Raw genomic sequence first — 12,861 nt, forward strand, 5'->3', positions numbered from 1 at the left:
CTCTCTCTTTATATGTCTTTTGAATAAAAGTTTAAACTAATAATTTAGTATCACTTAAATGGCACTAACTCATGCACTTTGTAGTTTGGCTTTCTTGAAGTAATTGTTCATTCTTCATTCTTGTTATTCTGGGTTTGTACCCTCATGGTTGAATGCACTTATTGTAAGTCGCTTGGGATGAAAGCGTCAGCTAAATGAAATGTAATGTAATGTAATATATATAAAAACGTCCCTGTATCTATCTATCTATCTATCTATCTATCTATCTATCTATCTATAGATAGATGTATCCATCCATCTATCCATCTATCCATCTATCTATCTGTCTACTGAGTTGAGTTCTCAGGGACATTAAAGGACATGACAGGGGTTGGATGGATTCTCTGCTAAATGATTGGCTGCTGCCCGCCAATCGTGTCGGCCCTTGTCTCCTCCCCTCTGTCCTGATCGGATGTTGTCACTGCGTCACGCTAACCAGGAAATACCAGGAAGAGACTTTCAAAATAAAATCAAAGGAAAATAAAGATTTCAGCAGTAAAGAAAGTGTAATTGTACAATTATTATGGTGGCCATGGTGAATCGGTTGAGTAAAGATAAAAACGACGTTTTATTAAAGCATAATGCAAATCAGCACGAGACAATGTCAAGTCTCAATGAAACACGTTCAATTCAAAATCCACAAACACTGTCAAACAGCTTTTATCTTGAAACTCGCTCCAGGAAAGTAATTGCTCTGACAGCGGGGCTGTTGTGGGAATCGAACACAAGGTTAGCACTTGATACTAACACATCAGCAGTGAGAGGCACCGTGTGTTTAGCTGCTACGCGTGTTATGAGAAGAGGACACTGGCTGTCTGAGGACCGCGGTGAGGACATTGTGTTCTTATCTTTATTACATTATATGCGCTGCTAACGCTAGCTTGCTGCCGCGAAGCCGCGGATAAAGTAGCTAGCTTAATCTGATAGCTAGCTTGTGTAGGGAGCCTGCGTCCGCTCCATTAACTCTGGAATTCCACCTATTAGTCATGAATATGAATCATTGAAATGCAAATGTGTGTCTTTAACTGTGTGTGTGGTTCGTGTATTGTGTGTTGGCATCACGTGTTTGTGCTGACTTCTGTCGCTCACACTTAGATAACTCGGCTAACGGGACACGGCTTTCCCTAAATATCCCAGGTGCCCTAAAAGTTGAGCACCTGCATTTATGTGTTCAACACAAACCACCCACAAGTGCAATGTTATGACCGCCATTTTTGACTGTATTGTTTATCTGCACGGTTGCAGCCGTGTTTGCCCTCTTTGACCCCTCTCGTCTCTCCAGACTGAGGAACCATGGCTGCAGCCCCTCCACTCAGAAGGACGGACTCCGCTCGGGGGGAGTTTTCTCCCCTCAAGCACTTTGTTGTTGCCAAGAAGAAGATCGGCGACGTGTTTCAACAGCTACTCGATTATGTGAAAGAGACCTCAGACTTTGTAGAAGGTGAGTGGTTTGATGTGTATGGTATTTGCCAGGCCTATCAGCATCTGTCAGGCAGCTCTCGCAGTGTGTTTGGATGATGATGGCTGAGGTTGTTTGTTCAACAGAAACTTGTGCGAACAAAGCTTTGGAGGACATCGCCAGTGAGGATCAAAAGTTGGAGATCCAGGGATATGCAGACAAACTTGCCATCATTAAGGAGGTGTTGGCCCGCAGGCACATGAAAGTGGCCTTTTTTGGCAGGTAAATGCTTTTCGGATGCGATTCTAAAACTGTCTTTTAACAAGAATTCCATTTATGTACACTTCACTTGTGTTAGTTAAACCAGTCCCTCCAAACGTCAACGTAGCCGTTTTGCTTTCACTTTTATTTTCCATTATCTTACTAGTGTAATGGATGTGATGTTTCTTCTACCTTATTCACTTTCTATTGTTAAAACACGTTCTGCTGCATAGTTTAATCTGATGTTCACCGAGCCGTGAATATGAAAGTGAAATGGTGAGACTGAGAAAACCTGAGAGATTTCATACATATAACTAGAAAAGTACAAACTAACACAGGAAAACGGCTGACTAGGCAGGCAGTAAAATGCATTGATACGTTTTACTGTCTGTAGCTGCATTTACAAGAACATTATACCGAAGTCCTGATCATTTGTTCATGATTATTCTGAGTAAAGCTAATCTCTGTGACTGTTTTGTCTGCTCTTAGGACAAGTAACGGTAAAAGCACAGTGGTCAACGCCATGCTGAGGGACCGCGTGCTGCCCAGCGGGATTGGCCACACCACTAACTGCTTCCTGAGTGTGGAGGGCACAGATGAAGACATGTCTTACCTCAAGACAGAGGGCTCCGATGAGGCAAAGAGCATCAAGGTGAATATTATTTAGAGTCAAAAAAATGTAAATTCCCTGGGACAACATGTTCTCAGCTACTGAAAACTACAGGACCCCTCTTTTAGGCTTGTTGAGGACTTGTTGTTGTACTTATAGTTTATAGGTTTATTACTCACCCTGATAACCAAGCTCGTATCTTAATTCTGATTCCTCAACATGTTGAATTAGCTTTAATAATAGGTATTTATTTGTTTTTGAGAGGATATAGTAAACACGTATGACTTTAGCCACTTCTACTTGAACCTGCTGTCATATATGACGCGTGACGGCTATGCATGATGTTTACCGTGGTGTCAGGTATCTGACATGAGAGCCCGATGTGGGAGACGCTGCTCTCTCTTCACTTCTCTCTCTCGCCCACTGAACTGAATGAGGTGGACATGGGTTCAGTAGAAGCAGTTAAATCATGCTTTTGATTGTCGAGTATTTTTTTCAGTCAGTGCTTCCCTGTCCATACTGTTAGAAATGAACGTGTATTTTATTGTGAAATCAACTTCTACTGAAGTCGTCATTCAATTTTCTGTAAAATCTGAGTGGATACTGGTAGTGATATATGTTTGTAAACATTTTTTTATTATTGATTTATTATTTCACAAATTCTCTTTTTAGTGTTGAAAATGAAATAGTCTAGTGGATAATGCTATAAATATTTTTACTATCAAAACTGTTATTTTAAACATTGTGAAAACAAACAAAATCAACGTTGTGCCCAAAAAAAACATATAATGTTGGTCATCACATTAACCTCTGTGACGGCGTTCCGTGTCCAACCCCTCTGCAGACAGTAAACCAGCTGGCTCACGCTCTCCACATGGACGAGAGTCTGGACGCAGGCTGTCTCGTGCGCGTCTTCTGGCCAAAAACCAAGTGTGCTCTGCTTCGAGATGACCTGGTGCTTGTAGACAGGTAACAGAATGCATCATTAGTGTCCAGATTTGCATTTTACTTAATATAATATGAAGATCTCCTGCATTCCAACTCTCTATTGAACTTCTTTTACACCTATTAGCCCCGGGACAGATGTCACAACACAACTGGACACCTGGATTGAGAAGTTCTGTCTTGATGCTGATGTGTTCGTGCTGGTGGCCAACTCTGAATCCACTCTCATGAACACGGTAATGTGATTGAAGTCCTGAAATAGGACCACTCATATACTGTTACTAATTATACTATTAAATCATAGCAAGCGAAGTAAGCTTTCAGTTTTGTGACTTATGTGAACTAAAGCAACAGCTTACATGTGACCATTGTGGACGTGTTCTCTGCTGAGCTGATTACAGAGCAGGGAATGTGGCTGCCGGTGTCTTTCTCACACAGGCTCCACTCTTGTTCCTGTCTGTTGAGGCATTCATGCAAAGTGAAGCTGCAACCAGAGTCAATCACAGAGCTCCTTAACCCGCGGCTTCTCTTAAAGGCAAACACACATTCCCCTCTGGGGGATTTAATAGAAATAAAACTCCAGGCATAATGTAAGAAAGCCTGAATTCTGTCTGGTTGTGGAAACAATTAATATTTTTATCCATGTTGTGATGCCAACTTCACCAAATTAATTTTATGTTCCTGGATAATAGCATCCCTGCATAATCACCCAATTTATGGTTTATTCAAATTCATATAGTGCTGTCTGGAGTGTGATTGCACACTGTGAATTAAGTGTGGGTACTGAACAACAACAATAAATTATGTAAAACTAACATATTTCGATTTTAATTGAAATATTTCAACTTGTCAAAGAGAAAATTAGATAATTTTGAGTTTCCGTCTCTTTTTGCTCTTCCCCCGTCTAGGAAAAGCACTTTTTCCACAAAGTTAATGAACGTCTGTCAAAGCCGAACATCTTCATTCTCAACAACCGTTGGGACGCCTCAGCAAATGAACCGGAGTACATGGAGGATGTGAGTCAACCCTCTGTGTCCACCTCATTTCAGAAACAAATATATGTTTTAACATGTCATCATTTTTAAGATTTCTTGGGTTTTAAAAGGAATGTGTTGTTTTTATACTTTGTTTGAACTAAACACATTCAATTTAAATATATACATGAATGAACATTTGTCTTTTATTATTTTATTTTTCTCATATATGATTTCCACAAGGTTAAATTACAAACACCAATGCCTCTCTAAGAAAGTGACTCTCTTGCTCCAGGTGAGGAAGCAGCACACAGACCGCTGTGTGAACTTCCTGGTGGAGGAGTTGAAGGTTGTGGACCGCGAGCAGGCTCCCGACCGCATTTTCTTTGTCTCCGCCAAAGAGGTGCTCAACTCTCGCATGCAACGTGCTCAGGGCATGCCCGAATCAGGTGGGGAAAACAGAAAGGTGATGCTCTGTGTGTAGGGCTTGAATTTTTGTTTATATATAATTTATAAACAGGATATTTAGTCTATATGAAATTTGGATGCAGGCTTTTCTGCCATCGCCCACATTCTGTCAAATGATGTTATCTTTTTAATTTTTAATTAGTTTAATGGATAGAAAATGGCACACGCTTTTGCTTTGCAACAGGTAATGATAATGAAACACTAATTAGTAATTCGAAATGTGTATTATATGTATATTTTGTAGTTTGCAGTGACGGCAAGTAATTACATATTTATTTCATTCAACAGGTGGCGCTCTGGCTGAGGGCTTCCAGGAGAGACTGAAGGAGTTCCAGTGCTTTGAGAGGAGGTTTGAGGTGTGTTGGAATCCCAAGGGAGACAGAGCTGGAGGAAAATTACACAATGTTCAATGTAAATGTATGAGATTTGATAAAAACACTGATACTGTTAATCTGGTACCAGAAAGACGTCTCAGCGGGTTCGAGCCTAAGGTTTGAGTCTAGTCAAAAACAGCAGGTTGCACAATTGACCAGGCTCAGCTGAAAGAAGTTCACTCAGGTTGATGCCTGGTCAATGCTGGTTAGAGTGAGTTAGTACAGGACAGAGTAGAGGAGGGTATTTTTCATTCATTCACTCCAGGCTCTGTTCTGTTTGAGGTTATTATGCATTCAAAGACATAGCTACAGGAGTTAGTCTCCTAACAGTGACCACTTACCTGACCAGTCAACCGCTGGCACATTAACTACTCGTGAGGTTTCACCATTCACCGCACAGTTTCCGGCCGGCTGCCCCCAAAGGCCATGTAGACCAGTCACTGTGCCTTTTCCATCAACCTGCGTCTTCATTGCTGAAGTCTAGATTCACTTCGGCGAGACATCCGTTTGCTTTTGTTCCATTTTGATTTAGTTCTGTCTGAACTGTACCACCTGTTGAGTTTTCTTTGTGTTTCTGTGTTTTGTTGCTTTTAACTTGGAGAAACTGAATTTGTCCCTACGACATTTGAGTTAGAACCCTAAATGATCATTGACTTTAGTGGCTTCTGTTTTTAAAGAGCAAAAAAGTGGATCATAACCATGAAAAACAGTCTTGACAGCCCATGAGTGGGAGAAAGTGGGAAAAGGAAATTATTATAACATTGTAGTTGCTAGTTTTATATGTTTGTGTTTTTTTTTAAAGGCCATTTACAAAAAAAAGAGCAGCTTTTGAATTCAAATTTTCATAAAACAACAACCTTCAAGATCCCTAAACCATGATAAAACTCATCCCAAAGAGATACAATATTCCTACCTATATAGTTTTTTCTGTCATTTACTTTCTTGGTTGTATTCTTTTTATGCGTTTTTGATTTTCACTGTGGCTCCAACAACACATTACTGTGACCTTAAAAACAGATTGTGGGCTGTGGGACTCAAGACGCACACCCTGCTGCTCTCCTTTTCCCCTCCTAAGTTTCCTTTTCGTTTCTTCTCCTGAGTTAAAAGTAGCAGGTGTCTGTCTTGTCCTGTTTGTCCCCGGTGGCGTGTGAAGGAACGCCCCCGGTCCAGCCGCAGCCCCTGTAACCGTCACAGTAACTTGTGTGTTATGGCCTCGCAGGAGTGTATCTCGCAGTCAGCAGTGAAAACAAAGTTTGAGCAGCACACTATCAGGGCCAAGCAGATCACAGAAAAAGTCCAGAGCATCATGGACGACATCAACATCGAGGCGGCAGAGAAAAGGTGAGTATCCTCCCATTTGGATTATTTTTTGTTGTTTGGAGCGTGTTGTTCGAGTTGAATTGCTAATGCTAATCTGATTGCAATGATAATGTCAAACTGATGTTGTCTTCTCTTGTAAATGCAATGAAGGGCTTGTTGAGGTAAACTATGAATCTGGGGTGAATTATGGATTCAACAAAACTTTGGTCACTACTATGAATTTAACTTTTTGTGTTAAAATAAGATTTTATAGGATCAATTCCAGATACTCGATTTTATAACTGTCAGTGGATTGCTCTCAAATGTTTTTTCTCAAAGTAACTATGTGTATCTTTACCTTACTGTGTTTAGTTTTTTTGCTGAAGTGTATTTGTATTGCTGGTTTGTATTTGTGACATTTCTTCCTGCTGGTGGGTCGGGGCTTCAGGGTGGCGGCTCTGGAGGACCGAGAGTATCAGATTGACCGACTGGAGTTCGTCAAGAATCAACTCAACCTGCTGATTTCTGACATCAAGACAAAGATTAAAGCCATAAGTGAAGAAGTCGAAACCAAGGTAACGTAGGTGACAACTAGTTTGAGAGTCTCTTACCCTCTGACGTGCACACAATGTCACTACTGTGTTTGAACTTGTGGCTCTGGAGTTGTGCAGCCTTTTACAAAGCCTTTTTACCACATCCCCACTAGAATGTGATTGCAACGGTAGATGTTCTATCAGAGAAATCAAGTCTGTGGTGTATCTTTAGCTTGTTTGAGATGCTAGGTGCTGCTAGCGATACTCTGAAGGCCTGGCTGCTCCTGTGGGAGACTCATGACTCTGACTGTGGTTTATCCAGGTGTCCGGCGCAATGGGGGAGGAAATCTGCCGTCTTCACGTGATCATAGATGAGTTCCGCTCCGACTTCCACCCCTCACCTCAAATCCTCAAAATCTACAAGTCTGTAAGTTGCCGCCCTGGTTTATTTGTCACCTTTCCTTGTCCATCCTCTGCTCTCTTTCATCGACTGTATTCCATGTGACTCTGATCCCTGTTGCTGTTGACAGGAGCTGCTGGCTCATGTGGAGGAGGGAATGGGCAAGAACCTGGCCTACCGCTGCTCCGACGCCGTGAATGCATCTGTCCAGTTTTCTCAGAAATACATGATGGGTAATTTAACTGCGAACAAAATCACGGGTCCACCTTTGAGTCACATTGTCAGTGAACAAATAGTTCAATTCACGCTCATATAACTGAGGTAAGCCTTATTCTCAGTGCTGCTGTGCCAGTAGAAGGGAATTATCTTTGCTGAATGGACACATGGGTTAAATCGAGCTGTGTTCCTCATATGTTAAAGGCAAACTCTGGAAAATCTCCAGGCCTTTTCCGGATTGCATATCTGAAAATGGCTTAAGCTTCCAATAGAGGGTCTGCAGTTGTGTGGGAAAAATCTGTTTCTCGTTTGCACTGAGTCCTTCACCTCTTCATGATCCAAGTCAAATGAACAGAAACCACTTGTAGAGGATTAAGCTTCCTCCTGCTTAAAAATACTGGTTCAGAAATAAACTGCAGAAGGCAAATATCTGATCAACAAACTGTGTGGTTTGTTATCAGGAATATATTTTTACTCAAAACCTTGCAGACGTATGTCTAAGACTAGACTAGGTATGTCTTGAGACTTACCTAGTCTAGTCCCCCCCAGATCCCCACATTCGCACCCAGCTAAGACATATATTATGTTTTCATAGAAAGTGATTGCAGTCGCTTATTCAGACTCTGGTGTAACTGTTGTTAAACTTAGCTAAACCCTTTGGTCTCTCGGGCTATGATCTGTGACACCCGGCTCTCTGTTATATTTACCCTCCTCACTGAATGCTATCATCCCAGACCCCATCCTGCTACAAATGCGTCACTGTGACAGTGATGTTGAAAAGGTGTTAATGTGCCCTCTGATGAAAAGGCTTCAGCTGCTGTTGTGATATTGTGGTGTGATATTTTGTTGTCGTTTGATCCCTGAGGAGAGATGAGGAACAGCAGAGACCACAATGATAATGTTGTGATGTTGTTTCTGTCACTGTGTGTTGTTACCTGTGTGTCATTACACGTTTAAAATACAATCTAAGCTACAGAAGTTCCAGTGATTCCTGTTTGTGTAATTCTCTTTCTCCTTCCTCTCTCCAGAGAGCATGATCCCTCTGCTCCCCTCTACGGCCCAGAGCCAAATCAACATGCTGGTACCCAGCAGGAAGTTTGACCTATGTTACGACCTCAACTGTGCCACACTCTGCAGTGACTTCCAGGAGAACATTGAGTTTCAGTTTACGTTGGGCTGGACAGCGTTGGTCCACCGCTTCCTGGGATCTGTCAATGCACAGAAAGCCCTCAGACTGGTGGATCAGAACCTACAGGTACGGAGGGGACTTCAGAATAGAGTTGGTTACTTTGGCTTCGAGGGTGAGGAAGAATTAAACTTCCTGGTGATTGATGTGGCCCGTTTGACTTTAAAAACACCACACAGAGGATGTGTCTGATTTCTAAACCATGCATCTTATCCCTCAGGGCTCTCGACCAGCACTTCCCGTGGCCATGACTCCTACCTCAGGACCGCCCTCCATAGCATCGCAAGCAAACAACGAGACAGCCCTGATGACCCAGGAGGACCTGATGGTAGCCGTGGCAACAAATGTGGCCTCCCTCACCTCCCGCACTTCAATGAGCGTTATCATTGTTGGAGGAGTGGTATGTGGTTTCCTCACTTGTTTTGTACTTGGTGGACGCAAACACTTGACATTGAAAACCATCCATTGTTAATCCACGTGTTTTCACCTGTGAGTGCGACCTCAGCCTCTGTCTGTCTGTTTTCCCTAAGGTGTGGAGAACAGTTGGCTGGAGGCTGATCGCCCTCTCGACCTCGCTGTACGGCTTGTTGTACCTGTACGAGAGACTCACCTGGACGACGAAGGCAAAGGAGCGCACGCTGAAGCGCCAGTTTGTGGACTATGCTACAGAGAAGCTGCAGCTCATTGTCAGCTTCACTAGTAGCAGCTGCAGCCACCAGGTCCAAAAGTAAGTCCTGATGCTGCATCTGCTGTTCATTTAGGCAGTCCTGTATTTAATAAGTAAAACGATACCACTGGCCCAATTTAAGATTACGATTTCAGTCTGTTATTCCTTTTACATACATCATCACCAAAATGTTTAAGGTTACGTTGCAAATACTAATTTCTCTGAACCCTTCCTCAATCTCCTGGTTGATAAGCTACTGACAAAGCCTGACTCTGCACAGCCATGTCCCCACCGAGCCTTCCCCTCCACTGTGGGGCTAAATAAATAACCAGTGTGCCCTCTTTGTTGCCAGGGAGATGACTACGACCTTTGCACGGCTCTGTCAGCAGGTGGAGCAGACGCAAAGAGAGCTGGAGGCAGAAATCCGCCAACTGACAGTCAAGATAGATCAGCTGGAGACTGTCCTGAGCCACTCGAAGAGCCTGCGGTTTGTGCAGCTCCTTCTCTTGTTGGGGGGGGGGGATTTATATGAATGATTTTACTTTCATAAAACAATCAACAAATTCTCCATCCACACCCGGGTCAGACTAACCCGATCCTCCTCAGTAGTTGGAGTTTCTCCCAAAGCTTATTTATTATTCTCTAGTACGTAGAGTCCAGCAATACTCCACCCGACTTCCTGCAACAAACTGCATGATTTACTTGACGTGTTTGTTTCCTCTGCAGACACAAAGCCACAGACCTGGAGAGGCAGCTGGAGATGTTCACGAGCCAGTACCTGCAGCTCCCGCAGTGAAGACGCTCCTCTTCATCGGCCCACACCTGGTTTCGAGATGAGCCAGTCATTCCTCATGCAGGCGCCACCTCACCGCCCCTGGTCCTCCCCCATCAGCCCCACTACACCAGTTATCCTCTGGGCCCCGGGTACTGATAAGTTTGATTAATCGTTCAGTCAAGAGAAAGTAAATCCAGTGGCTATTTTCATAATCAGTGAAATATTAATCATTCAATCGGGCAACAGTTTTTCAAAAGTCAAGGCATTGCCCCTTTTTTTTGTTTAATTTGTAAAATGTTATGTTAATTCAGGTCAGAGTTTTTTAAGATTAATCGATTAATGAAAAAACTGATTTATAGACAATGAAAATGATCTGTGGTTCCTCTTAGCGGAGAGAGAAGGGTGAGGGTGCAGTCACGACAGTATTTTCCCTCATCCTCCGCCTGCCAGGTGCTTCAGGTGCTGGAGAAATGTAAAACAAACCTGATGTGCACGTTGACGCTCCACAAAGACGTGATAGAATCTCTGTCTGCTTGAAAATACAGATCGGGTGCTATCTTTTGACACTAACGTGCTTCTAACTGTGAATATGCCTTTTTTTTTTACCTTAGTGAGGCAAATGAAGCCTGTGTCAAATTGTACATTGTTTCTGTTAAGGCACATGATCGACTATCGTAGCAAGAAAAATAAATATATTTAATAAAGAAAGAGAACAGATTTTTCTGAATCAGAAGGGAAAGTACAAATCCTGGTCAAGTAAATTCAAAGCATGTCTTGGTTCATGCTGTTGGTTCATGTTCTATTTTCTATCAAACTAAAATGTACAGTGAAAAAAAAGCTTTGGAAAAAGTCATTTTATAAGATCCTATTTTATTTATATCAGGCTTGTAGTGACGATTACACAAGTCAACAGTTTGTAAAAAGTGTTCTCTTTTTTTCTTGAATGTGTTGAAATATCTCCACATTTACCAGACTGTATTAAATCTGCCAAAATATAAAAAAAGATGTTTTGTGTTTATTCAAACAACTTTCAAAACTGTGTTAAACAAACCAAGAGTTTTTTTTTTACCACGATTGGAGCATCTCTTTTTTACAAATGAGTCCCTGTTTAGTTTGTTTGGAGCTTTAATAGACAAATCTGCAACCGCCCAAAATCATATTTCTCAATGGGTTTCACTGTTCCGCTGATGAGTTGGTGGCAGGAACGATTCAAGAGCTCAGAGGAGGAAGAGGACTGATGGTGATTAAACCTGGATCCAAACAATGCACAATTTAAAATAGAAGAAAATAGGATTTTGCTGCAGATTGGCTGAAACGGGGGATCTGCCTGGTTGTTGTCTGACAGCAGTTCACCTGCCAACCGGCTCCACCCACATTTTTCCACTTTTCAAAAAGCTTAAATTGCCGCCACCAAGGAGTTCCGTTTCCACTTGTTAGCAGGATTACGCTAAAACTACTGAACTGATTTCCACCAAAGGGGCCCGGGCCTGAGAAGTACACGTTTAATACTGGTGTGGATGCTGATTAAGGGACTTCTTTTTCTGTTTAGGACTTAGTTTTATGACAAACAATTTAGATATTCAGATCACTTCCTTTTTCATATATTAATTACATTTTACACTTGTTCTAAAGTGGTTTATAAAATGGTCCATTGTTGGATATAAAATACAGTTCAGCTTTTGGTTTAAAAACACAAAACGCAAGTTATTTTTAAATGAAGTTTTTTTTGTAGACTTTAATGACAGAATCCTCAGTGTCAAAATGACGTTAACAATAAAAGTAGCTGCTGGTCCAGAACTAATCTAAGAAGCAACAGATATGTAAATAAGTGGACTTATTCCATCCGCTTCTTGTTCTTGAGTGAAATGTCTCTGATGTACATTTTTCACCACCTCCTACATTTAGATAAAGAGAACCAGCCAGGATTTGTACTCTTGGTTAAAAGCTTTTTTTTTTATTGGTTACAATAACTCATGGCAACATATCAGTATAACCAAGCCACTGTACAAATACAAAAAAAAGGTCTGGTGTGAAAAAGACTATAAAAATTATTCCATAACAAGTGATTATAATTTCACACAATAGCACTGTAAGAGAAGTATCATGGCACCAAGTCCCTGGTCTTTACTGGCTTAAAACATGAAACAATAAATTAAAAGAAAATCAAAAAAAGAAAAAGTCAGAACAGTGGGTTTTAGAGTCAAAGGGCAGTGCATTGTTTTGGTGATGGTGCTGTGGTTATGTGGTGCAACCAATTCAAGTGGTGAGGTGTCCAAAGATTTTTTTTCCCCTACTATATTGACAATTTATGCAGTAAAACTTAAAACTATATATTTTTTCATATTCAGCTGTTAAATCAGAGGATTATGTAAATAGTCTTTAAAAATACTGCCTGAACCTGTGCCTCAAAGACAACTTCACATCTCATCTTTCACGTTAAACGTTGGCACTGTGGGCAACTCGCTAAAAATCCCCTAAAACACTACAGCCAGACACGCTTTAAAGTTACGAGGATTAAAACCAGTCACAGATTCAGGTTGTGGTGCTTCAGACTTTAAATGCATTGAAGTGTTGGCACATGTTGCAACGTCAGACAGCTCCAGATCAGTGGAGGAGTGATGGGTCTGAACCAGGTCAATACAACACCCGTGTGATAATAAACAAAGCCAAGCACCTCTTTTTTTTTAATGAATGAGTCTACTGCACTGCTTAAGA

The 12,861-nt window shown here is 41.6% G+C and overlaps 1 protein-coding gene across 2 annotated transcripts; it reads left to right on the forward strand.

Annotated features, from left to right (window-relative positions):
• The first annotated feature begins 737 nt into the window (after window positions 1-737).
• mfn1b (mitofusin 1b) lies at window positions 738-11,149 on the forward strand. 2 transcript variants are annotated; one of them, XM_062395559.1, is made up of 18 exons: window positions 738-866; window positions 1,322-1,480; window positions 1,585-1,720; window positions 2,189-2,351; window positions 3,154-3,278; window positions 3,382-3,490; window positions 4,163-4,270; window positions 4,524-4,677; window positions 4,985-5,052; window positions 6,290-6,411; window positions 6,818-6,944; window positions 7,225-7,329; window positions 7,433-7,535; window positions 8,547-8,773; window positions 8,925-9,104; window positions 9,235-9,431; window positions 9,724-9,858; window positions 10,098-11,149. In XM_062395559.1, exons 2-18 carry the CDS (start codon window positions 1,333-1,335, stop codon window positions 10,165-10,167), a joined length of 2,277 nt encoding a protein of 758 aa, XP_062251543.1. In that variant the 5' UTR covers window positions 738-866; window positions 1,322-1,332; the 3' UTR covers window positions 10,168-11,149. The 2 variants fall into 2 exon arrangements, with proteins under 2 accessions (XP_062251543.1, XP_062251542.1); XM_062395558.1 differs by having other exon boundaries at window positions 746-866; window positions 1,285-1,480.
• The last annotated feature ends 1,712 nt before the right edge of the window (window positions 11,150-12,861 follow it).

Source organism: Platichthys flesus, chromosome 9, assembly GCF_949316205.1.
Source record: "Platichthys flesus chromosome 9, fPlaFle2.1, whole genome shotgun sequence".
Classification (NCBI taxonomy): Eukaryota; Metazoa; Chordata; class Actinopteri; order Pleuronectiformes; family Pleuronectidae; genus Platichthys; species Platichthys flesus.